Genomic DNA, 27,577 nt, shown 5'->3' with positions numbered 1-27,577 from the left:
GAGTGAAGTTAGGAAATGCTCCTACACACAAAGGGTGGTAGAAGTTTGGAACACTCTTCTGCAGATGGCAGCTGATGCTGGCTCACTTGTAAATTTTAAATCTGAGATTGATCGATTTCTGTGACCCAAGGGTATTAAGGGATATGGGGCTAAGGCGGGTATATGGAGTTAGGTCACAGGTCAACCATGATCTCATTGAATGGTGGAACAGGCTCGAGGGGCTAAATACCACTGCCACTTGCTGCCTCCTGTTATGCGCCACCTTCTCTTGCAAGAAAGCGGAACATGTGGGTGATGTGCCTGTCATGGTTGAATAGCTGCCAGTGTGTGTGGCCTGTGAGTTATAGGTGGGCGGCTTGCAACAGTGGTAATGTGTAAGGGTGAGAGGAGGTATTTGATTGGCAGAGTTGAGTACTGATGGAAAGAGTTTGTTGGTATGTGGGTGATGGGGGGTGTAGTGCATGGATCAGTGGATGGGGCTAGTGGTGCAGTTAGTAGGAGACGCCACTTGGCAGGTGATCTCACTCACCTTGACCACTCGTGTCAAAGCATTGAACTTCTTCCTGCACTCCATCCATATTCGTGATCCTATGAGCCTGGCATTGACTGCGTCCCCTATTGCCTCCCACTGCCTTTTGGGCATATGTCTGGAGGGCCTCTTGCTCCCCTGCCCCCTGCGGATATAGGATGCCCCTCCTTCTGTCAACCTCTTGCACCAAGGCCTCTAGTGCATCAGCAGAGAACCTTGGTGCATGCTCTCTCGTAGGCCTAGAACTAACTCAGATTGGTGAGGTCTGGCGTGCGGATTGGAGGATGTGAGATTTAGTAGTGCGTAACCTTTATTCAATGCTTTAACATAACTCATCAGTTTGTAAACATAGGGATGGGACCTGCATCTGTGTTTTACGGGTGTGATGTTTGATCTCCATCCAGACTCCGTGCAGACAGCAGACTCTTATTTTCAGCAAATAACAGGTACCAGCTACCTTGAAGAGATTTTGGCTGTCTGTCAGAGAGACATTCTCCCTTTAAGAGATTTGGGCTCCCCCTGCTGGTGCAAAGTGCGCATGTCCTTGAATCCTTGTGTCAGACCTGGTTTTTAATGCTGCTTGCAGGTAAGTGTTCAGGCCAGACGAATGTCTCGTCCGGCCTGTACCCGCGCCCGGTTTCCGGCCTAATCGAATTAAACCCCCATAGAATCAGATTATTCAAGTTTGTTTTTACCAACTTCCACAAATAAACAGTCACTGTTGATGGGTATATTGGAGGGGGTGGCACGTATTGGATAGTATTTTATGGCCTTTTATGGGTGACATTCCTCTTAGTGATAATTGTAGTGAATTGGTTATCATAATCGTATAATATTCCTCTATTTGATGTTTTGTTAACCCATTAAAGTAAATGTGTTAATAAATGTGTTAAAAGAGCACACAGAGGAATTTTACACACTCAAGTAAAATGTTCATTACAAACATTGCTGAAAGCAATTTCACCCCATGGAAAGCAACCCGATATCAACTTTTGTTACATAAGGTGAATCATTTGTCAAAATAATAACAATGAAAATGGTAATTTATCTTTGTTGTAGTGTCTACCTACCTAATACATGCCTGGCCATGTGTGTTGTAATATACTCATGGTTTATCAAGTTCTATGCTCTCCCTAATAAAGATTGTAGGGATTGTCAGACTTTTACTTATTTATCCTGTGTCCTTGTTTTTTATTCGTTCATGGGATGTGGGCGTCGCTGGCGAGGCTGGCATTTATTGCCCATCCCTAATTGCCCTCGAGAAGGTGGTGGTGAGCTGCCTTCTTGAACCGCTGCAGTCCGTGAGGTGAAGGTTCTCCCACAGTGCTGTTAGGAAGGGAGTTGCAGGATTTTGACCCAGCGACGATGAAGGAACGGCGATATATTTCCAAGTTGGGATGGTGTGTGACTTGGAGGGGAACGTGCAGGTGGTGTTGTTCCCATGTACCTGCTGCCCTTGTCCTTTTAGGTGCTGGAGGTCGCGGGTTTGGGAGGTGCTGTCGAAGAAGCCTGTAATGATAGTTCCCTGTTCAGAAGTTTCTTTCAAAGGGGCAGATCAGCCTTTTTCATGTTCCCCAGCGTGGGTATTTATAGGTGCTACATATCTTATATCTGGGCACTTTGATTTCTGCTAAACTGCACTGTGTCCTGTCGGTGTCATTATGTTGGCAACAAAGGAGTGAAGGTTGAATGCCAATAGATTGTCCAATCAGGTCTTCCTTGGTCACATTGTGATGGGAAACAGAAAAGGAGTAAGAGACATTTTTTGTAGGCTTTTGTTCTGAAATATGATTACAAGTTCCAACTCCAGATAGTCCCATATATTGAAAATTGAATTGAGCGCTTTTGAGGGATGCATTCATTTGCATGACTAGACAGTGACTCTTCTGAAGGTGCTACCACCCAATTCTATGCCCTTGCCGAAAGTTGGGTTGATAAAGTCAGGGATTTGGCTTGCACCAGGGTTATATTGGCATGACTTTGAGACAAAAGGCAGAAAGCAACTTACAATCTACTTTTTTGATACAGTTGAGTAGATCATAGTCATGTTATTGGTCCTTACTTTCACAGCATTACCATATACTTGGCCTTTTTGCAGTTCATCATCAGGCATATTGCTTGAAGTTTGCGTTGTTTATGTGTCCATTGTTGTATGGAGGACTATTCAAGTGGGCTCCTCACTTGAAATGGAGGCACCATTGAATAAGGATGCAGCCACAGGCTGGATAACACAATTATGATTACTCTAATATTTAGATAAATTTTTGGCTCATTTAGGCATGCTGCAAAGTCACGCTCAATGCTAGAGTGGTACAGATTCAGCTATGTGGAATTGAAATATCTTTTCTGGTCCTCCAGTACCTGCTTATTCCTATACCATTGACCATAGCAACCAGAAAATATACCCAATAACACCCTTCTTACAAGATTGGGTCTGTAATTTTGTAAACAATTTTACAACACCAAGTTATAGTCCAGCAATTTTATTTTAAATTCACAAGCTTTCGGAGGCTTCCTCCTTCGTCAGGTGAACGATGTGAAATTTTGTTAGAGCTGCTCCCATTGCACCATTGTAATTTTGCCAGAAGTATCGCAGAAGCTCCGTTTAGTTACGGAGCAGCTCCAAGGAAATTCCAGGCCCAGGTCTTGCGTTAGGGACAATTCAATTTTTTTCAATCAACCACAAACCTGAGATGTTTTAGTAACTAGGACCTGCTGCACTGTCACTTCTACCACTGCAAAGGATGCCTTACCTACCAGTTGTGCAGATATGAGTAGTCATGCAGTTCTTGCTGCGTGAGACACACAATGACAGGCAAAGACTCGAGGCTGAAGTGGAAAAGTCAGTACTTCGTAGAATGGTAGAATGCCTGCTGGCATTGAATCTGAGATAGATCATGTGAGTTTCTTTGATCCCAGTGTGGAAGTTAGCATCCTTCAAGTTGATTGAGTCTATGGAGGGTAGAGGAAGGGCAATCAGCAAGGGGAGCACTGCAGCAGTCTGGAGGTGATGACAGTTTCAGGTTGAAGGGACAGAGGTAAAACTACGTGGTCTTTGTAGTGGAGAGGATATGGAGTCAGAAACTCAGTTCAGGGTTGAACAGGATGCCATAGTTGTGAATGATTCAGCCTGAGAGTGGCTGGGGAAGGGGAAGAAATCAGTACCAAGGGGGCAGAATTTGTGGTGGGGGTCAAAGACAATGGGCGTCATTTTAGCACCCGCTATCGGGTGCGTTCCTGGCGGGGGGGCTACGAAAATCGGAGAATCCCGGTGCGGGACCAGAGCCCGCCCCAAACCCGCACACTTCCGAGTTCCCCGCTGACGCGCCGGCGTGCGCGCGCAGCCCCCGCTGGTGGGAATCCCGCAGGCAATTAAAGCCAGCGGGATGCCATTTGACAGTATTTATTTAGGTATTTCAGGTCATTAACTGACCTGATTAAGGGATTATGTGGGGAGGGGTGGGATTTTAGAGCAAACTGGGACTGTTTCCCGTACTGGGGGGAACACTCCCAGGTCAAATGGACGTGTTGCAGCTGTCAGCCTGTGGCAGCTGCAAAGGTCCATTTGACAGGTGGGGGGAGACCCTCACCCATTGCAGGAGGCCACTCTGTCACTTGGGACAAAGTTTGGCCTCCACCACCCTCCTCCTGACAGTCAAAGTCACCAACCTGCACACTTACCCCGGGTTCCGGAGACATGTACCTACCTTGCGGACCCCCTCAGATGTACATCTTCCGGATGGGGGCCGCCGTAGCTGCAGTCATGACCTCCTCGGAGGGCGAACAGCCTCACCAGCCTCGCCATCCACGCCGTCCACCTCTGACACGTGGAGCTCCACAACAGAGTGCTGTGACACATCCACCTGTACAGCAGGAGGGAGGGCAACCGCAGAGAGAGATGCGTCGCAGAGGGCACTACCCTCGCCACAGGGTCCACAGACCGAGGCTCAGCCTCCTGGACCTCTCTGAGCAGCAGTGCACACGGAAGCTCGGAGTCACTCGACATGTAGTCGTGGACATCTGCAGCCTCTTTCATGCCGAGCTGCTCCTGGCTGGCCCGAGCACCATCTTCTTACCTGTCGCTGTCAAAGTCACCACTGCCCTCAACAACTTCTCCTCCGCATCCTTCCAGGGTGCAACCGGGGACATCGCTGATGTCTCTCAGTCGTCTGCGCAAAAGAGCCCTGCAAATACACCTACACCCACTCTGCAGTGACACAATGGGTGGCATCAGTTGTGGGTCCTCATAGTGATCCTCAGGAGAGGGCATTATTGCACAAACCAGACAGGATTCGCGAAGACATGGCAGTAGTCGTGCCAATATAATATGTAATGTGCGTTGGTCAGAAATTCAATATAAGTAACACCCATGACAAACCCTCAAACACCCTTGTGCATCCCCTTCATGCTCATGACACGTTTGCCTTATGCTGCCTACTGCACATATGTGATGCATGCCCTGTGGCTGCAGCACGGGTAGTGGCAGGTTGAGTGAGGCTGACCGTGAAAGAGATGCACGAGAGGGTGAGTACGAGATAGAGCCATGAGGATTGGGTTGAGTGGTAGTGGCGGGATGAGTACTGGCGAGGTGAGTAGGTGCAGGTAAGATGAGGATGAGGTTTGAGTGGGTATGAGGGGTGCTGTGACAGAGTAGTGTTGGCAGTGCTGAAGGAGATGTGGGGTGGGGGCAGTGATGTGGCAGACGGAGTGTAGGGGAAAGACTACGTGTACTCACTTTGGCTGACCTTCTGAGGTCATTGGAGCGCCTCCTGCACTGTATGCAGGTGGGCGATATGTTGGTTGCGCTGGTGACCTCCTCTGCCACCTCGAGCCAGGCCTTCCTGGTGGCAGAGGCAGGCCGCTTCCTCCCGCACGCCGGGAGGAAGATCTCTGTCCTCCCCCTCCTCCTCACCCCATTTATTGATACCTGGAGTGAGGCATCATTAAACTGGGGCCAGCCTTCCCCCTGGGCTGCTCCATGCTGTAATTTTTTCTATTTGTTGCAGCATCTGTCAGTGGAGGACTGCCCCTTTAAATAGAGCTCCTCCAGCTGACAGATCTTACTGCGCATGCGCAGCCCGCCCGACGCGCAGATCAGCAGTGGGGAGCCCGGAGGAGCAGGTAAGTGGATCCAATTAGTGGATTGGATGCTACAATCGCGCGGGAAGCTGACTAATTTCACCGGGCGCGTTACCCACGCGCCCGATAGCCCCCCCCGCCGAAAACCCACAGCCCTGCTAACATCGGGCCCAATGGCTTCAGTCTTTCTGATGTTGAGAGGGATGAAGGACTCATTCAAGACTGGATGTCAGACAAGCAATTTGACAGCAAAAAGGCAATTAAAGAGAAGTGGAAAGATAGAGCTGGGTGTTATCGGCATACTGGTAGAAGCTGACTCCATTGGTGATATCATCGAGGGGCAGCAAGTAGATGAGAAAGAGGAGTTAGATCCTTAATGGTGCGGGGAGGGAAGAGAAGTCATTGCTAGAGATGTACTGGCTATGTTTGAATGGCTAAGAGTAGAATCATGTAAGGGCTGTCCTATGAAGCTTGGTGATAAAGGAGAGGAATTGGAGGAGGATGGTCATCCATGTCAAATGCAACAGAGAGGATGAGGAAGGATAAAGCATTATGGTCATAATCACAGAGTATGTCATTCATAACTTTGGTTACGGTTGTTTTGATGCTATGAGAAGAGGGATAGCTTGTCTGGAGGGAGTCAAACAGGACCTTATGAGAGAATGGGCACTGATCCAGGAGATAACAGCATGTTCAAGGACCTTGGAGATGAAACAGAGGTTGGAGAACGGACTGTAATTGGCAATGATAGAAGAGTTGAGGGTGAGCTTTTTGAGGAGAGGTTGTTAGTGATAGTTTTGAAGGCAAGAGACATGGCACTTGAGGAGATGGAACTATTGCTAATGTTAGCATTCTGGGGCCAAGAAGGAGAATTGGATGGTCAAGAGTTGAGTGGAAAGTGGATCAATGGAGCAAGAGGTGGGTCTCATAGATTAATTAAGCTTGAATAGAGCAGCGTGGAAATGGGAGAGAAGCTGCAGAGAGTCAGGGGTTCAGGGCTCCAGTGGGTCGGAGATGGGGTGGGAGGGGGCGGTGGGAAGCTGGGACCTGGAAGCAAGAGAAAGGGGGAGGATGCAGTGGAGGCAGCTGCATTGATAATCGTGATCTTGATATAAAGAAATCCATGAGCTCCTTGTAACTGGTGTTTGAGATGATGGTGGAGGGTGGGGGAACAGTGGTTTAAGGAAGTGGTGGCTGTAGAGAAAAGGAGCCTGAGGTTATCCTTACCTTCCAGGATAATCCTGGGATATTAGATGGTTGTGCCTAAGGAGAGGGAAGCCTAATAGTGCTTGATGAGGTCTATCGGATCTGGTGACTGATGCTAGGCTAGTTGTGCACCAGGTCTTCTTCAGACTTGAGGGAGTGAAGAAGGGATGGGAGACAGTGATAGTTCTGCTTTCATAAGGGCAACAAAGATAGAGGCAAGAGCATAGATGAGCAAATCAATAAGCTCCATCAGCCTTTTCTGTAGTTTTGGAGGAGAGCCCGAGGTCCTCTGCATGCTAAGAAGTATAGAACAATATTCTGAGCAGAACTCCTAGTTTCTATGTCTAAGACATCTGTGGAAAACTATTGAAGTAGCTTAGCTATCTGCTAAGATTATACAGATAAGCCTATACCTGATTCTTGGCTATAGCTGGAATTTAAACAGTCAATTTGGCTGGACTGTGTGCATATTTCGCAAACAGTTTAACTAGGTAAGTGCAAGTGTGCCTGGGTAAAAACCATACACATTTGGACTGTTTTCTGTGAATAAACCTTCTTTCCCTACAATCCATCTGTTTTGATTCCTTTTCTGGAGGAAGTGGATTCTTCTCCTGAATAGAGGACTTATATTTAATCTGCACTTGGAAGATGACCAGGGAGCCGTGGGTGGTTGCATGAATAGAAAGCCTTCAGAAGCCTGAAGGAAACAAGACAGAGATTATTTGGCCTGAATGTTACAATGAGTTTCTGGAACAAATTTTTATCACAATCCAGATAGTGGATATTAATTGGAATTGCATGAAAATCTGCCAGCCACAAATAGCTACTAAGTTGATATTGGTGTCACTGGAGCCCCAACTGCGAAGCAATCCTCACATTATGCTCATCAAATGGGATATACGCCGAGTTAGCACTGTATCTTGGTCACCGTGCTAAGGGTTAATGGAAGTTCTGGAGTTGAAGCCATTTTCCTCTATGCTTCTTCTTCATCCTCCTCCTCTCTTCCTCAGAGAAGATGTTTGTCTTTTTGCAAAGTAGCCATTTGCCTGTGCAATTTAACTGAAACTATAGCCCCTTACCTTAGGCAACATTAAAGCTGTCCTAGTATCAGTTGAGACTTGTACCTATGCTGGAGCGATTAGTTTCTGACTCAATCCCGCTGGGCCCTAGTGTAAAGATCTATGGGGAGGTACAGAGCCAATTTAATGAAGCTGGCCATGTGTTGGACAAATTTTCAATGTCTGAAGATGTAGCACTAAATAAATCCCTCAGAGGGAGTTCTTTGATCAATGTCTTGCTTTTTTCTTTTGTGAAAAGAACACTAGTGTCAGTGGATCTGTCCCTTTGCTTGTGCCAAATTCTGTTTGTCATTGGTATTGAAGTTAAGCTGGATCAACACCACCTTTAGGGATGAAATTATTTGAATGCCAGCTGAAACCTGGACACTCTGGTCACTTGACTGGACAGACGTCAGTTGATGCCACTTGGACCAATTTTTGATTGATGGTGGAGGAGGTTGTGTGTAGCAGTTATACTCATCATGCCTCCCCTTGTTGCACAAGATGATGTGGAATGTAGCTTGACTGATGCATCTAGTAGGAATCATCCTGCAAACATTTTCTAACCATGCACGGTTTTCTATCTGACCTATGAGTGCTTTTGTAACAAGCTGTCCCATTTTCCCTTGGCACTGAACTGAAACAAGCTATGACACTCTTGTAGCCAGAATCATCTTACTACAAATGGGTTGTTTGCGCTGAGTTTGTGTTGAGACTTGAGAAAGCTTTATACTTAGAAAAGTCTGGTGGTGTTAGAAGATAAGATCAGCTGATCAGTGGGAAGGATCCTTGATACTCAAATGCAAATTGTAATACCTTGAGCTGGAATTAGCCAGCAACTGTGGTAGGAGTAGTCAAACAGAGTTGATCATACTGCTGCAGGACACAGTGGGCCTCAACTGAACACTGCACCAGTGAAAGCTGTGTGAGAACTCTGCAAATCAATACCACACAAAAAAAAAACAAGAATACTGTGTAAGATCTTGAGTACTTCCTCTGTATAGCCCTGGGAGTTTAGGAGAGGATTTGAATTTTTTTTTTCTACGAACAGAAAACTGGTCATCAAAGACTGCCAACTTTTCCTTGTGTGGGAGACAGCAGAGTTCTACTGCCAATAAAGAGAGAAAAAGAACTAAAAGTGCAGGCCAGAATGAGGCCTTTTAAACAATAGAGCAGGGGAAGGACAGCAGACTGTTGAGGGCACAATATTCTTAAAGGGATAATGTCCCAAGTATCCCCTCACCCTCCACTGTGAGAGGGTGATACTATCCTATTTGTATGTACAAGCTGAACAAATGCAGTTGGTTGTACGTGCCACATTTATTATTTGGTGCGCTTTGTGATCAAGTATACATTGCTCTTGGTTTTAACCTACCAGTGCTTACAAGTAACACATTCAGTCACATCAAATCTATATAACCCAAAATAATAAGCTTTATTGTAAGAAAAGTTGTTGGCATACTGACACTCTTGAATCTACAGAATAAAGCACCCCGATAACAAAATGTTCCTTTTTCAGTTTTTTTTTAGAATTTTATACAAATCTTTCTTCTCCCTTCTAAATAAAATGCCATATTTGTGCTAAGAAATCTTCAATGTAAAAGGAAAATACATCTTTGGATAAAACAGATATGTATTAAAATTAGGCTCATTTCCTTGCTGTTACAAACTTTTACAAAGTCAGATTTTTTTTCATGTATTTTTCACAAGTACCAATTGTTGACCAATATACCCCTGATATAGAACACATTTGTACAGTATATAAAAAGAAGACTTTACAATCTTCAAGTTAGCAACTAGCAGGCATTCAATGTGCACACATTATCTTTTGTACATGAAATGCAAATGAAATCATAAAACATACTGTAAAATGCTGCACAAATCATGATGTACTGAAACAGAGATTCCAATGCCAGTTACTTCCTGATGAAATCTAATTTTTGGTTGTACAGTACGCTGACCCTGATAGAATAAATATCATTAGCACCAGTTTTCTGTACAAGCACCATGAAAGTACACGTTTATTACTGTCTTTAAACATGTAAGTGAAGAAATATAACCCATTTTGTACTGGGCTCTGGTACCAGTTATTTATCATATATTGCACCACTTGAAAAGGAAGGATTGTGGTGAATGAAATGGTTCCTCTGAGAATGCCCTATGGTATACAGTACAGTCTGATTTAGCATTGCATATTGATATTAATATGATATGAACAGTTACATAATATTGGCTCATTATGTTGCTATTGGTCTACATTATTAGAAGCCACTTACAACTCTCTCTCACACACACACTCTCATGTAAAATATGAGCTCACTGACTGAAGTGATATTAAATATACAGTAACCATGATTGAGGTTATATTGAATACCTTTAACATGGCAGTGTGTAAAAACTCTTTTATTTAAAAAAAGGGTCACGCAGTCTTGGCCAGAACATGAAGTCAAGATGTCCATAATGGAGAATCTGTCACAACCTTGACTTGTGAAAGCTTTTTGAAAGCAGAGGTGTTTATGGAGATAATTGAATGAATAATTCTGAATAGAAGCAATGCAAGTCTCAGCTAGTTTAATGAAGCTGGATCTGTAATCTCATTTTGAGAGCTTCTCCCAGCTCACCAAGGAGGTAGTCATTGTCTTTTCTATCTTCCAGTTTCTGCAGTGCTTTTTTCTTATACAGAGGAATACTGGTGATTTCCAGTGTGTATGTACCTTCCAAAGGCCTCTTCTTGGTCATGTGCAGGTAGCTTAAGCCTTCCTTCCGGTGGATACGGAAGTAGTTGTTGTCATTTCCGTAGGAGATAACGTAGCGAACATGATTGTAGAGTGGTTCAATGGCTGGCACAAATTCTAAAATATGCTTCTTGTAGTTCAGCTCTGAGATATTTAGATTCATTTTGACTGGGTTGTCCATGTCCAGACTAGCCAAACTAATCTGTTCATCCTAGCATCAAAATAAATAGCAAGGTAGCATTAGTAATTAGTGTAAATGAAATAATTAGGGTGCTCCATTTCCACCAGGCGGGAGGCCTCAAAATAGGCTTCCAAGGTAGTCAGTATTATTTGAGTGCTTCCTGTACATGGAATCACCTTTTTTGATGGACCAGTGAGTATATATCTGCCCTTTTCTTTACAATCGAGTGGAGACCTGATTCATTGACTATCTAACTTTTGGATCTGAATCCAATGTCTAAATATTTAATTCTGATTTAATTTATTTTATATAAAGGCAAAAATACTACCATACAGTTTTAAGGGACTTAAACAGGAAATAGTTACCTGTTCAGACTCGGTACCATTGACACTTCTTCTCTTTCTGCCACCATTCTTGGAGTAACCGTTGATCTTACAGTCATAGCAAGTTTCATGAGACAAAAGATTTTCATCATCAGGATCTCCACCAAAAGACAGGTATTGGCCTTTATTGAATCCCATACCAGAGACACAATGGCTGTGGAATAAATTAAAAGGGAAATGAGAGTTATGGAATTTAAAATCAAAAGTACCATTATACATACTTCAGTTCAGTGATATATTCTAACATTCTTGTTTTTACAAATTTTGATCTTGTTTCTGTCTCTCTCTGTCTCTCTCTCTCGTACCTTCACTCCCAGTCCATGACTTTTGCTCTGTTTGTATCCGTCTCTCAGTAGAAGTTACTATTATGTTGACTAAAACCCTTGCTAGTGGTGTTGGCTGTTGATGGCTGGGTCTCAACCATTTTTACTGCGTCTTCCCAGCTGTTGCTCGAGGTGAATGTTGGCAAGTTCACTTATGAGATGCAGCATGAGATTCGGGCACTGGGAGCTGGTAGTACAGTCTCAGTGCAATATTAAAACAACTAAAGCACATTTACATTACATTTCAATTTCTTTGGTTTAAAATTTTGCAAAATGTTGGTAAAACCTGGGTTAACTCATTCTGTAGCATAGGCACCACACATTGGAATTTCCTCCTTAAACGCCTCCGCCTCCCCATCTTCCTGTCTTTCTTGTAAGGCCCTCCTTAAAACTCAACTCTTTGACCAAGCTTTTGGTCATCCCTCCTAATAGACCCCCGATTTAGGGCTCTTTGGCTCAGTGTCCATTTTTTTTGATTATGTCTCTGTGAAGTGCTCTGAGATGTTTTTCTACATTTAAGGTGCTATATACATCAAATTGTTGTAGTTATGGCCGGGACCTGGTGTATCTAAGTCCCTGCCATGTTCGCGGCTGTACCAATAGACTCCCGCTGAACTTACGCCAGTATTCTGCCAAAACAGTCACAAGCGTCTGGGGCCTGCATGTTACTATCAGTACAAGAAGCACAGGTTTGTGTTTTAGGACATATTAGGAGTATTACTGGGCTTTTGGCCAGAAGTCGGAGCCAGCAGAAAGGAAAAGGTATGTGGTGAGCTGATTCAAGTTGGGATTTAAAATTGGTAAATCTATGTGAAATCTCTTAAACATACAAAATATATGTGGCTTTACATACTAATTTTTCTCAAAGAAAGAATGAGCAGTAAATTCCTGTGTAAGTTTGGCAAGTGTCTACCAACTTACATTCCATATGAAGAAATTTAGCAGTTTATTTCAAAACTACTTCATAGAATCATAAAAAGTTACGGCACAGGAGGCCATTCGGCCCATCATGTCCATGCCGGCTGAAAAAGAGCTATCCAGCTTAATCCCATTTTCCAGCACTTGGTCCGTAGCCCTGCACAAACAAGTACTTTTTAAATGAGTTGAGGGTTTCTGCCTCTACCATCCTTTCAGGCAGTGAGTTCCAGGCCTGCCACCGCCTTATGGGTGAAAAAATTTCTCCTCAGCTCCCCTCTAATCCTTCTACCAATTACTTTAAATCTATGACCCCCTCGTCACTGACCCCTCTGCTAAGGGAAATAGGTCCTCCTTATCCACTCTATCTAATCCCAACATAATTTTATACACCTCAATTAAATCTCCCCTCAGCCTCCTTTGTTCCAAAGAAAACAACCCCAGCCTATCCAACCTTTTCTCGTAGCTAAAATTCTCCAGCTCTGCCAACATCCTCGTAAATCTCCTCTGTACCCTCTCTGGTGCAATCACATCTTTCCTGTAATGTGGTGATCAGAACTGTACGCAGTACTCAAGTTGTGGCCTAACCAATGTTTTATACAGTTCCAGAATAACCTCCCTGCTCTGATATTCTATGCCTTGGCTAATAGAGGAAAGTATCCCGTATGCCTTTTTAACCACCTTATCTGTCTGTCCTGCTACCTTCAGGGATCTGTGGACATGCACTCCAAGGTCCCTCAATTTCTCTACACCTTTCAGTATCTTCCCATTTATTGTGTACTCCCTTGCCCTCCCCAAATGCATTACTTCGCAATTCTCTGGATTGAATTCCATTTGCCACTTTTCTGCCCACCTGACCAGTCCATTGATATCGTCCTGCAGTCTACAGCTTTCCTCCTCACTATCAATCATACGGCCAATTTTTGTATTATCTGCAACTTTCTTAATCATGCCCCCTACATTTAAGTCCAAATCATTAATAAATATCACAAAAAGCAAGGGACCTAGTACTGAACCCCACTGGAAACAGCCTTCCAGACACAAAAACACCCGTCGACCCTGCCCTTTTCTTCCTGCCACTGAGCCAATTTTGGATCGAACTTGCCACTCTCCCTTGGATCCCATGGGTTTGTACATTTTTGACCAGTCTGCCATGGGGGACCTTGTCAAAGCCTTGCTAAAATCCATGTAGACTACATCAAATGCACTACCTTCATCGACCCTCCTTATTACCTGCTCAAAAAATTCAATCAAGTTAGCCAGACACGACCCTCCCTTAACAAATCCATGCTGACTGTCCTTGATTACTTCATGCCTTTCTCAGTGACAGTTTATCCTGTCCCTCAGAATTGATTCCAATAATTTGCCCACAACCGAGGTTAGACCGGCTAACCTGTAACCACTCGGTCTATCCCTCGCTCCCTTTTTAAACAATGGTACAACGTTAGCAGTCCTCCAATCCTCCGGCACTACGCCTGTATCCAGAGAGGATTGGAAAATGACGGTCAGAGCCTCCGCTATTTCCTCCCTTGCTTCTTTTAATAGCCTGGGATACATTTCATCCGGCCCTGATGACTGATCTACTTTCAAAGATGCTAATCATCTTAATACTTCCTCTCTCACTAAGTTTATCCCATCCACTCCTCCTCCTTAACTACAATGTCTGCATCGTCCCCCTCTTTTGTGAAGACAGACCCAAAGTATTCATTAAGAACCGTATCCATGTCTTTCGCCTCCACACATAGGTTACCTTTTTGGTCTCTAATAGGCCCTACTCTTTCCTTAGTTATCCTCTTGCTCTTAATGTATTTATAATACATCTTTGGGTTTTCCTTGATTTTACTTGCCAATGTTTTTTCATGCCCTCTCTTTGCTTCCCTAATTTCCTTTTTAATTTCACTCCTTTTTTATTCTCCTCTAGGCTTTCTGTAGCATTGAGTTCTCGGTGTCAAACATAAGCTTTCCTTTTCTGCCTTATCTTACCCTGTATGCTCCTTTACATCCAAGGGGCTCTAGATTTGGCAGCACCACCCTTTTTCTTTGCGGGAACATGTTTACTTTGCATACCTTGAATCTTCTCCTTGAATGCCTCCCACTCCTCTGATACTGATTTACCTTCAAGTAACTGTTTCCAGTCCACTTTTGCTAAATCACTTCTTAGCTTAGTAAAATTGGCCTTCCCCAATTGAGAACTTTAACTCCTGTTCTATCTTTGTCCTTTTCCACAACTATACTAAAACTGATTGAATTATGATCACTACCACCAAAATGCTCTTCCACTGATACTCCTTCCACCTGCCCAGCCTCATTTCCTAAAATTAAATTCAGAACTGCCCCCTCTTTTGTTGGGCTTGCTACATACTGGCTAAAAAAGTTCTCCTGAATGCAATTTAAGAATTTTGAGCCCTCTATACCCTTCACACTCTTTGTGTCCCTGTTAATATTAGGGTAGCTGAAATTCCCTATTACTGCCCTAGTGTTTTTGCACTTCTCAGAAATTTGCCTACATATTTGCTCTTCTATCTTCCTCTGACTGTTTGCGGCTCTATAGTACACTCCCAGTAGTGTGACTGCTCCTTTTTTCTTCCTTAGCGCAACCCATAAGGCCTTATTTGATGATCCTTCTAACATATCATCCCTCCTCAGGCTGTAATTGTTTCTTTAACCAAAATTGCCACCCCCCCTTCCTTTTTTAACCCCTTCTCTATCTCATCTGAAAACCCTGTATCCTGGAACGTTGAGCTGCCATTCCTGCCCCTCCTTAAGCCATGTTTCTGTAATAGCTAAGATATCATACTGCCACGTATCTATCTGTGCCCTCAGCTTATCTGCCTTATTCACTATACTCCTTGCATTGAGGTATATACCACTAAGCACTGCCAAACTCCCTTGCTGTTTATTTTCTAATCTTTGTTTCCTCTGCCTTCCTAAGTCACTTACTAATTTTCTGCCTTCTATCTCCAGTTCTGATTCTGTCCCTTCTGAATTTATACTCAGGTTTCCATCCCCCTGCCAAGCTGGTTTAAACCCTCCCCAACAGCACTAGCAAACCTCCCCGCAAGGATATTGGCCTTGGCCCTGTTGAGGTGCAACCTGTCTGGCCTGTACAGGTCCCACCTCCCCAGGAATCTAAAGCCCTCCCTCCTGCACCATCTCTCTAGCTACGCATTAATCTGCTGTATCCTCCTATTTCTACACTCACTAGCGCATGGCACCGGCAGTAATCCGGAGATTACTACCTTTGAGGTCCTGCTTCTTACCCTCTTTCCTAACTCCTTAAAATTTTCCAGCAGGACCTCATCTCTCTTTCTACCTGTGTCGTTGGTACTGTTATTGACCCTGACCTCTGGCTGTTCACCCTCCCTCTCCAGAATGTTCTGCAGCCGCTCAGTGACATCCTTGACTCTGTCACCAGGGAGGCAACATACCAAACAGCAAATGAAAATCAGTATAGCGAAGTGTGGCTCATTTTGGTAGGAGGAATAAGGAGGCCTCTTATTCCTTGGAAGGTAAGAAACTATATGAAGAAGAGGAGCAAAGAGAGCTTTGAATACAGATTCATAAATTACTAAAAACAGCATCACAAGTGGATAAGGCCATAAAAAGTGAAAACAAAGTACTGGGATTTGTTTCTAGAGGAATAGAATATTAAACCAGGAAAGCAATGTTAAATTTATATAGCACCTTGGTTAGACCACACTTGGGCCTAGAAATTCGGCTGCGCAGCACTTGTTTCTCAGGCACTAAATGGCCTTCTAAACCTCCAATATGGCGGGCAGGAAGTGCTGCTTATTATGAGCCGAAAGTATGGCACCCACCATATTGGTAAAGGCCAAAGAATCGGCGTGCAGTGCCCACGCAAGAAACAGGCATTAGGTCCTGTACATATGAAAATAACGGGCTTAATATCTGTTTGAGGCCCCCACTGCAAGATTGGTTTGCCCTGAGGCAGCTGGGACCAGTGCCACTGCACTCAGGAAAACCCGGCCTACATGTAGGCTGTAACCAACAAGGTAAGATTTAAAAAAAATCTACCTGAATGTGAAGCTCGGAGGAGCATCCCGCATTAAAAGAACATGGGCTGTTGCCAGTCCGGCTACTGGATCCCCCCCTCGGCTACTGACCCACACGGCTACCGATATCCTTGACCTGGCCAGCAAACGCCCCCACCAGCGACCGATTACTCCTGCTCAGCTAGCAATCTTCCTCCCCTCCGCCCCCCTCCAGCCATCAATCATATCCCAGACTACCGATGCTCCCCCATCCCGATCGCCCCCCTCACTCACTTACCTGACGGCCAATGCTAGCGTCGCAGCAGCCCGATTTTCAACTATGCTTGGCCAGGCAAGGTGCTTCCTACTCTCCGCAGCTCACTCGCTTCAAGGAAATGGGCCCTGAGGCCCAAATCGGGGCTGGCTCAGGTCTCACCATTCAGATGCAGGGATCACACACCCTGCACTCCCCCGATCTCAAAAATGAGCACGCCCGAATTTCTAGGCCTTGGAGTACTGCAGAAAGGATATTGAAGTACTAGAGAAAGTGCAGAAAAGATTTATAAGGATATTAGCAGAATTGAGAGGATGGAACTATCAGGAAATATTGAGAAGGTAATGAAAAGAAAAAATTCTGGATAAGAAAAAACTAAGAGGAGACCTGATAGAGGTTTTTAAAATTATGAAGGAGTTCGATCGGGTGGATGCAGTGAATCTGTTACCACTTGTGGGTGAGCCCTGAACAAGGGAGCACAATTATAAGATAGTCAATTGTAAACAATTTTACAACACCAAGTTATAGTCCAGCAATTTTATTTTAAATTCACAAGCTTTCGGAGGCTTGTGAATTTAAAATAAAATTGCTGGACTATAACTTGGTGTTGTAAAATTGTTTACAATTGTCAACCCCAGTCCATCACCGGCATCTCCACATCATAAGATAGTCACTAACACATCAAATAAAAAACAATAGAAAGAACTTCTTTACAGGGAGTGGTGAGAATGTGGAACGGTTGAAGCAGATAGTATTGATGAATTTAAGGGGAGGCTTGATACATAGATGAGGGAGAAGGGAATAGAGAGATATGGGGCAGTAATTAGATGGGAGGAGGCTCATGTGGAATATAACCACTGGCATAGACATGAATCGCCTGTTCCTGTGCTGTAGAGTCAATGTAATTCTATGCAAATAAAGCCAGTAGCTCCCTCGCTCCCCCCCTCTCTCTCTCTATATATATATATATATATATATATATTATTTTAACTGTTGACGTTGAAGAATGTTAGTGATATTTATGATCAAAAGAACTGAGGCACATTACAAATCTATATAGGCTGTATTTAGGTGAGACATATCAAAAATGCCATATTTGTAGATCAAAATGAGTGAGTCTTACTCCAAACAAGTAATATTGACAGCACTATATTACATATACATAGCTAGAGAGAAAATGAGAGCAAGAGATTAAAATAGCTAGAGAAAGTGTGGTGGAGATAAATAAGGTGTGTATAAATTCACTAAGATAGAAAACATGGGTAAGAGAGACACACAAACAATAAAAAGATGGGAAACGACGTCTTCAGTTACAATTTCACATTTTCTTCCACCATCTCCATATTTCACCTTAGGCTCCCCCGGAAAAGGTTCACTGTTAGTCTGGTTAACAATGCAAGCAGCAGCAGTGGTCTTACCCTTGTCCTACTCTATAGTATCCAGGCGGACAGCCACAGAGGTAGCCTCCTTCTGTGTTTGAGCAGCCATATGAGCATGGATTCTTGTAGGATGAACATTCATTCACATCGTGACAGCTACTGGCAAACTCGTCAAAATTATAGCCTGAAGGGCAGGCACATTTGTAGCTTCCAAGGGTGTTGTAACAGGTTGCAGATCCACAAGAAGCTGGGTTGGAGCATTCATTCTCATCTAAATGAAAAAATGTGACACTTAGAAAATTTGTAAATTGTAGTCCAAACCTGCTGTGATGTGATGTTCTGACCCGACCCAACCTGATCCCCAGCCATGATCCTGGACCCGACCCCCGGACCCACTTACCCGAGGGCCGCTGCGACTCTAGCAATAGTCCGATTTTCCACTACTCTTTGCTGGCGGGTTCTGATGCCACGCAGGATCCACTATAATGAGTTCTGAAGTCCAATATCTGGGGAGCCCTGGGCCTCTTTGTTCAGATGCAGGGAATGTACCCTGCGCCCCCGCTCCCCGCTTATGCCCAGATATGGACATATCAAAGCTTTGGGCCTGTACTTTGATCAAAAGATCAGTACATTTTCTTAATTTAATTAGCAGCATTGTTCCTTTGATTGAAAATAACTGGTTTGTTTTATTGTGAAGGTTAGTGCATTCAATAGACAAGCAAAGTGTTCACACCTTCCTGAATGTTTACCATTATATTTGCAACATCTGTTTTCTATTGTTATTAGAACACGTATGAAACATCCAGTTTGTCTGGAAACCTTTGCGTCAAGCAGGTAACAGATGTGTTGGTTTTGACATCTAAGAGATTAAAAGGTAATAGTGCGAAACTTTACTGGAATTCTTTTGAAAGCTGATGAACGAGAGTCTCAGTATCACTCATCACTTGAGGAACAAGTTCATACAAGGAGTTTGCGAGAGGGAGAAACAAGCCACATGTTACTAATTGGACATGAATTTAGATTTGAGGTTAGGATCAGATCAGCCATGATCTTATTAAATGGCGGAGCAGGCTCGAGGGGCCGATTGGCCTACTCCTGCTCCTATTTCTTATGTTCTTATGTACTATGCGGTATTGTAGTAAGAAACACTAACCACACAGGGCTAACATGAAAGGGAATCAGTTAACATAAAAAGGAATCTAAAAATCTTCTACAGGCAGACAAATAGTAAACGGGCAGTAAGAGGAGGGGTAGGGCCTATTAGGGACCAAAAAGGAGGTCTATGCATGGGGGCAGAGGGCATGGCTGAGGTACTAAATGAGTACTTTGCATCTGTCTTTACCAAGGATGAAGATGCCGCCAAAGTCACAGTAAAAGACGAGGTAGCTGAGATACTGGATGGGCTAAAAATTGATAAAAAGGTGGTACTAGAAAGGCTGGCTGTACTTCAAGTAGATAAGTCACCTGGTCCAGATGGGATGCATCCTAGGTTGCTGAGGGAAGTAAGGGTGGAAATTGCAGAGGGCTGGCCATAATCTTCCAATCCACCTTGGATATGAAGGTCGTGCCAGAGGACTGGAGAACTGCAAATGTTACACGTTTCACCAAAAAAGGGTGTAAGGATAAACCCAGCAACTACAGGCCAGTCAGTTTAACCTCGGTGGTGGGGAAGCTTTTTGAAATGATTATCCAGGACAAGCTTAATAGTTACTTGGACAAGTACGGATTAATAAAGGAAAGTCAGCACGGCAAATCATGTTTCACTTGATAGAGTTTTTTGACGAGGTAACCGAGAGGGTTGATGAGGTGCACCGCGGTTGATGTTGTGTATATGGACTTTCAAAAGGCGTTTGATAAAGTGCCAAATGTCAGCAAAATTGAAGCCTGTGGAATAAAAGGGGCAGTAGTAGCATGGATACGAAATTGGCTAAGTGACAGGAAACAGAGTATTGGTGAACAGTTGTTTTTTGGACTGGAGGAAGGTATACAGCGGTGTTTCCCAAGGGTCGGTACTAAGACCACTGCTTTTTTTGATATATATTAATGACTTAGACTCGGGTGTACAGGGCACAATTTCAAAATTGCCAGATGACACAAAACTTGGAAGTGTAGTAAACATTGAGGAGGATAGTAATAAACTTCAAGAGGTCACAGACAGGCTGGTGGAATGGGCAGACACATGGCAGATGAAATTTAATGCAGAGAAGCGCGAAGTGATACATTTTGTCAGGAAGAATGAGGAACTAAATGGTACAATTCTAAAGGGGCTGCAGGAACAGAGACGTGGAGGTATATGTGCACAAATCTTTGAAGGTGGCAGGACAGGTTGAGAAAGTGGTTAAAAAAAGCATACGGGATCCTGGGCTTTATAAATAGAGGCATAGAGTACAAAAGCAAGGAAGTTATGTTGAATCTTTATAGAACACTGGTTCGGCTACAACTGGATTATTGTGTCCAATTCTGGGCACCACACTTTAGGAAGGATGTGAAGGCCTTAGAGAGGGTGCAGAAAAGATTTACTAGAATGGTTCCAGGGATGAGGGACTTCAATTACTTGGATAGATTGGAGAAGCTGGGGTTGTTCTCCTTAGAGCAGAGAAGGTTGAGAGGAGATTTGATCGAGGTGTTCAAAATCATGAAGGGTCTAGACAGAGTAGGTAGAGAGATGTTCCCATTGGCAGAAGGGTCAAGAACCAGAGGACATAGATTAAAGGTGATTGGCAAAAGAACCAAAGGCAACATGAGGAAAAACTTTTTTACACAGCGAGTAGTTATGATCTGAAATGTGCTGCCTGAAAGGGTGGAAGCAGATTCAATCGTGGCTTTCAAAAAGGAATTGGGTAAATGCTTGAAAGGAAAAAATTTACAGGGCTGCGGGGAAAGAGCAGGGGAATGGAACTAACTGGATTGCTCTTTTAAAGAGCCGGCATGGGCTCGGTGAGCCGAATGGCCTCTTTCTGTGCTGTAACCATTCTATGATTCTAGGTACTGCACATTATTAGAAAAAATAAGATTGGGTTAACTGAATTCAAATGTGTCCTCAAAATTCATTTGAAATGAGGTGGTCTAAGATAGTAGTTGAGGAGAGTTGTATACCTTGTACTTGAAGTAAGGCTGGGGACAATGTTGGGGTTGTTGTAATGTTCCACTTTATAGGGCATTTATGGAGGTGACAGTGCATTGTTTGCCACAAGCACTTAGGCGAAGGTGTCATCAATCAAAACTTGCTCCATGGCAATGGCTCTTTCGATGATGAAGCCATACAAGAGGCAATACATGACAGTGATCATGGAGATTGTTACTGGGCTATACCACAACACCCTCCCCACTCCTCCATCGAGGCAACAGAACCTTGGCTTCAACACCTCAACAGTTTGCTCACCATGATTCTGGTGGCCACGTGACCCTCAATATATTATGGCTGCTGTTTGTAGCTGTTTCAAGAGGACAGTCATTGACCTAGGCTGAAGAAGATAACCATAGTTCCTGAGCAGTTATCCATTCGGTCTTCCTGGTGGTGGCATCAATTACCACAAAATAAAGGAATCATGATTGCTGCCAGGGCAGTGGGCATTCACCTGCATGATTCCATACCTATTATCATATACCAGCTGCACATTAATGGAGTGGAACCCCCTTCTACTCATGAAGAGGGTGGAATGAAGGTTAGAGCCTGTATGGTCATATATGTACCATGGGACCTCTGACTTTTACTGACTCTCCTACTGTCTCCTCCCTGTTCTTCATTTATAACCAGGACATGTCTATCTTGATCTCTGCCATGCCTATGTATATAACTGGAGTTTCCTTGTGTCCATTTGCGTGCACATTTTGGCTGACCTTCCGGACCCAAGCTCATGACTTCTATCTTCCTTTTTCTTTCTCTTCTCTTTACCCCTCTTGGGCCTTTCTTCCCTGTCTCCACATTATCCAGTCATGTCTCCTTTCATTTCTCCCTTCTCGGGCACTTTGTCCTCCCAAATCCTCAACCCTTCGCTACTCCTCGACCTTCCTACTCTCCTGCTGCCGTCCCAAGCTCAACTCCCTCTTGGATAAGCCCACATATTCCCTCTGTGCTTCTTTCAGCATTCTCCGAAGGGCACATCATTGCACTCGTCGCTGCCTCCCTACGGGCAGCAACCCCAACAGCCGCATCCTACTCTCTCGCCGATCTTCCCACCCCACAAACTGGGGGCTAATCTTGCCAACCTCCTTCCTGTCCCACTCATCCCTCCCACAGCTGACCCCGTGGACTCTGCCAGCAGATCAGCTATCTCCGCAGCTTCCTCCATAATGTCCGTTCACTTGGAACAAGGCCCTTGCCATCCATGACCTTATTGTGGATGATTGCATCGGCATCATGGCCTCGACAGAAACTTGACTCACGGGTGATGACACCTTCCCCCTTACTGAAGCCTCTCCACCTGGGTATACCTTCCACCACCTGCCCTGCCCAGACCGCTGCGGTAGCGGTATGGCTCTTATCACCAAAGCTCACCTTGATCTGACCCCATACTGCTCTGGCAATTTCTCCTGTTTTGAGCACCTCACCTTGTTCCATCCCTCTTGCCACTCCCTTAAAATCCTCATCCTCTACTGCTCATCCAAGCCCCGTGCCAAGTTTCTCACCAAGATATCCTTACCGCTTTCCTCCCTCAGCCTCTGCACCAAGCAGCTTCTCATCCTCGGTGATTTTAACCTCCATCTCAACTCACCTTGCCCTCTTTCCTCTGGAGTTCACTGCCCTCCTGTCCTCCCTTAACCTCTCCCTCCACATAAACTCTCTTACCCATATTCAGGGCCACCCCCTCGACCTTGCTAGCTCACGTGGCCTCTCTATTCCCATCATCTCAATGACAGATAAGGCCATCTCTGATCACATCCTTGTATCCATCACCACTCACGTGCCCTCCATAATATCACCCGTCTCCGCCCCTGCCGCAGCCATCTGCTGCTGAAACCCTCATTCATGCTTTTGTTAGTTCCAGACTCGACTAGTCCAATGCTCTCCTAGTCGACCTCCCATCTACCACCCTCCATAAATTTAAGCTCATCCAAAATTCTGTTGCCTGTATCCTAACTCGCACCAACTCCCATTCACCAATCACCCCATTGACCTAACACTTGCTCCTGGTCACCGAATGCCTCAATTTAAAAATTCTCATCCTCATGATCAAATCCCTCCATGGCCTCACTCCTCCCTATCTCTATAACCTTCTCCAGCCCTACAACTTTTCGAGAACTTTGCATTCCTCCAACTCTGGCCTCTTGTCCATCACCCACTTCCTTACCCCACCATTGGCTGCCGTGCATTCATCTGTCTAGGCCCTAACCTTTGGAATTCCCTCCCTAAACCTCTCTACTTTTAAGGCCCTCTTTAAAACCTACCTCTTTTACCAAGCTTTTGGTCACCTGTCCTAATGTCTCCTTTTATGGCTCAGTGTCAATTTTTTTCTGAATATGCTCCTGTGAAGCGCCCTGGGTCATTTTACTATGTTAAAGGCGCTATATAAAGACATGTTGTTGTTGTTGTTCATTAAGCTCTGCACATTGGGAAACCTACCACATGGTAAAAGTGTAGGCATTTCTTGTACGGCTGGCTGATTTGCCTGGGAAAATTGATGAATGAGTTTGCCTTGGTAAACAAGGCGTCTGTCACCTGCTCGATGCATTGATCCACTGCTGGTTGCTTGGAAGGAACCAAATCAAATCCTCTTGTTCTTCCAGACCAGTAAATATAACAATATATCCAGTGCAATGCCCATGGTCAGGATTGTGATGATGCCAATTTAAATTACAGTTGACAGCCACAGTTGATTGGATATAGGGGCCAACTTTAAAATGTCAAAAATAGGCCAAAAATTGGGAAAATTACATAGCAAGAACTAACAAATATGAACATTCAGAAACAAATTCACTTACCTAATAAACGCTTTCTCTTTTAAGACAACAAACACCAAAATGGCTGAAGGGACCTTCCAAGCATCACCTGTTTTATATGATCACTGAAGGACATCAATAGATGGGTTATGTGATGAATACCTAATTTCCTTTTTTTGGAGTCTTCATGAGGGGAGCACATGTGCATTCTCTCTCTGCGCCAATGTCGTTGCCTGGTTGCCTGATAACATGCTGAGTGCTTTGGGCAAACAACAAGCGTAAGGCTTGGGTGTCTGAATACACAGACCCTGATTGTCGCTAGTGCTTGACATGGAATTGGCCCTTTTCTTTGTATTTAACAGAGACTCGTGAAATCAATTAGAAGTCGCTGTTATGAAGAGAATTTGACCCATTATGAGCTTTCTTACTGTCTGTATGTTTACCTATATCTTACTTTGAATAATTACAGGTTATTGTAAATTGCATTATTATTCATTTACAAATAAAGGTATTACCATACAACCTCTATTATGTATGATAACATTTGTCATTTTAAAGAGAATTTGGTAGCATGGCATGAAACTACACTAAATCCAATACCCAGATTATTGGAAGTGGGGTAATTTTAGCACCTTGGAAATGCATCTCTAAGGACAGAGCATAGAAAATATATATATATATTCTAATGTGTGTATTCTATATCGCAGGGGAGAAGGTCCATATATGGGAATCATTGTTAGACGATTGAATGATATTGTATGTGATGGAATGCTGCTGGCATGGTTGACTAGCCAAACTACATTATCACAAACAACATGGTAATGCATTACAGCTGAACAGCATTTCTTTGATGCAGGAATACTTCATATTTAGTTAATTTGTATCACTATGCTTAGTAAAGTGAAAACAAGCATTTGAACTAATTATGATTTAATATGCTAAAAATGTAGCAAGCTGCTACACATTTGGTACTAGTCTAGCAAATTCAAAAAACTACTTACCAGTTAAGTTTCAAACACTCAAAATCATAGCAAATAATTGTGTACAGCAAAATGATCAACACAAACCTACTTTTCCTGGCCTGTTAGCAGGAAACTTTCTTACTTCTGATTCTATTTCAAGTGGGCTTCTCTCCAAGAAAATAGATTGTCTCCAATTGCAGCATAATCCATATTGATTTCTGTATGGACCCTGTTAGCCATCAACTAGCAACACCACCGCACCCCCCGCCGCCCCCCCCAACTCCCATTCATTCAGAAAGTCTATAAAGCCAGAAAGAAACACATCCACCCAGTGCAAAATATCAAACATTTTGCCTGTGGTACACCTAAAAATCAGTTCTGTCTTGTCCTTTCAGTACACAGACAAACTTCCACAAAAGCGGGTGGACTTCATTCCACTGAGCTACAAAAAATAACTTGAAAGCCAAGATTTGAGCGAATCAAGAAAAATAAAGAGGAAAAAAATGAAGGGCTACTAACCATGTAAAGTTATTCTTTAAAAATTGCATTATTTAAATATTTTTCCCATTGGTGTAATGAATGGTCAGAAACCTAAAGCAACATATTCTTCCCCTTCACCTTAAGTCTAAGAATAAATGATGTAACGACCCGATGAATGAGGACACACTGAGAAATCTCCTATTAAAAATGTTTATATTCCTCAATATGGCAAAAGTGGCCAATCCACCCTAATCATTTCTGAAAGTTATGCAAAGTGCAGAATTCTTATTGATGACCCACTCAGGCTAAATTTAAAATTATGAAAATTATCACGCTGTAAAACCAGGAAGTAATTTTTATATAATTCTTTAACAAACTACATTGCCCAGTTTAATTTAGTAGAAAAATAAATACATATTTGTTATTTTAATTTTTTAAGTATGTTGAAAGGTTTCTTGAGCGGAGTTCAGTTGTTAATAGCTAAATAATAAAAATACAGACTTGTTGGACCCACAGAAAAATAATATTATTTCTAACACTGGCCTCCTCGTGTTACTCACCAACACACTGGTTCCACTGATAGTGCTGCATGTAGCCATGAGGACAGCTGCACCTGTAACCTCCCAGCATGTTTTGACAACCATGCTGGCATCTGTGGCTTCCTTCACATTCATTCACATCTGCAACAAGAAGGGGCAATTGAGAAGAAAATGAACAGTGTGAAGTTTTCCATAGTTCCCATTTCGTTCTCTGCTTTCCTGAAGGTGCTGACTCATTCTGGGGTATGATTCCACAGGTGCTGGCAGCCGTCCAGTATTTGTCCCAAGTGACCAATTTTCAAGTTTGAGTCTAGACACTTGAGTGCTAGCCAAGTCTGATTTTGTCCTCACCGGACATGCATACCTCTCAACATGGGTCACTGGATAGTAAGGAAAAGTGGGTACTCGACCTAAAATTTTCCCCCTCCTTAGCCAAATGGTACTGTGGGCAATTGTAGCACTCCTACGGTCAACTGAGATTAGCTAACCCAGCATAGTTTAGGGATCAAGCTTAGGACCTTCTTGTTCTGTATAATGTAGTGCCACACCAGGCAGTGCATTAACCCACAAAGCCACCAGGAAAGCTTAGCTGTCATGTTTCAATGTGTGATGGGGAAAGGGCTGCCTTTGTGATGTTAAGCAAAAACAGAAAATGCCTGGCTATACCAAACTGTTGGCTTGTCTTTTTACTTTATAGATGCTACCTGATCTGCTTTGTATTTCCTACATTTTCTATTTTTGTTTCAGATTTCCAATATTTTCAGTTTTTAAAAAAAATAACAGCCCAAATTACTTTCAAACAGGTAGATCTTGCCTGACCAACCTCATAGACTTTCTTGAAGCAGTGACATTCCAAATTGATGGGCGGAAGCCATATGATGTGGTCTACTCAGACTTTCAAAAGGTCTTTAATAAAGTACTACATGAGAGACTCTTTAACATACTAACATCAGTGAATCTCAAGAGTAAGACATGGATGCAGATCAGCAATCATCTAAAGGAAAGGAAGTAGACGGTAGTCAAAGAAGAACTAGGTAATGTTGGGCCAGAAATCGCTCCCGAAATAATGGTGGAGCTCAACAGTGCTGCCAGTTTTTAATGGTGAATTGAAGGAGCAAATTCCCATGTTTGCACATACGCAGTAAAACGTGGAAATCGTGAACTTGTTCCTAGTGGTTCGCCGGTGATATGACAGCTTCGAATTAAAGGGCCATTGCACGCTGCAATCAGGGAAATCATTGAAAAAGCGGCAACTTGCTCATCTGCCCAGCTGGAAAGTAACTAATTACGCCACCAAACAGGTGGGCTTAAAAATACCAGGTCTAAACTAAGTTTTAAAAGCGTGGTTAGTCTTAATGACTGCCAAACAACTAAAAATTAACTTATAACAATGTGGAGTCTCATATTACCCCTTATTTTAATTGTTTTTGGTCATTAAAAAAATATATTTTTTTTACTTTTCTCTTCTGTCTCTTTAATTTCATTCAATTATTTCTTTGGCTTTATATTAAAAAAAATTAAATTTTTTATTTACAATGATATCCAGAACTTTAAATGAAATCTGTTTGCCTGCTTGAGCAATGCAGCCTGAATTTGTGGGCGTGACTTCTCTTCCTGACAGATTTTGTGGGCGTGTCTTCTCCTTAGACGATTCCAGTGGCA

At 43.5% G+C, this 27,577-nt stretch overlaps 1 protein-coding gene across 1 annotated transcript in view; it reads right to left on the bottom strand.

Annotated features, from left to right (window-relative positions):
- Nucleotides 1-9,284: 9,284 nt before the first annotated feature.
- The window catches only part of LOC137321079 (fibrillin-2), a 394,436-nt gene continuing 376,143 nt past the window's right edge, over nucleotides 9,285-27,577 (bottom strand). The window contains exons 62-65 of the mRNA XM_067983259.1: nucleotides 25,937-26,056; nucleotides 18,094-18,325; nucleotides 11,154-11,325; nucleotides 9,285-10,818 (exon numbers count right to left, since the gene is read on the bottom strand). Of these exons, the coding sequence (XP_067839360.1) occupies nucleotides 10,444-10,818; nucleotides 11,154-11,325; nucleotides 18,094-18,325; nucleotides 25,937-26,056 (899 nt within the window). The 3' untranslated portion in view covers nucleotides 9,285-10,443. The remainder of the gene's footprint in view (nucleotides 10,819-11,153; nucleotides 11,326-18,093; nucleotides 18,326-25,936; nucleotides 26,057-27,577) is intronic.

This window comes from Heptranchias perlo, chromosome 4 (assembly GCF_035084215.1).
Source record: "Heptranchias perlo isolate sHepPer1 chromosome 4, sHepPer1.hap1, whole genome shotgun sequence".
Lineage (NCBI taxonomy): Eukaryota > Metazoa > Chordata > Chondrichthyes > Hexanchiformes > Hexanchidae > Heptranchias > Heptranchias perlo.
The sequence above is the reverse complement of the archived record's forward strand: the minus strand, read 5'-3'. Positions and strand labels throughout refer to the sequence as shown.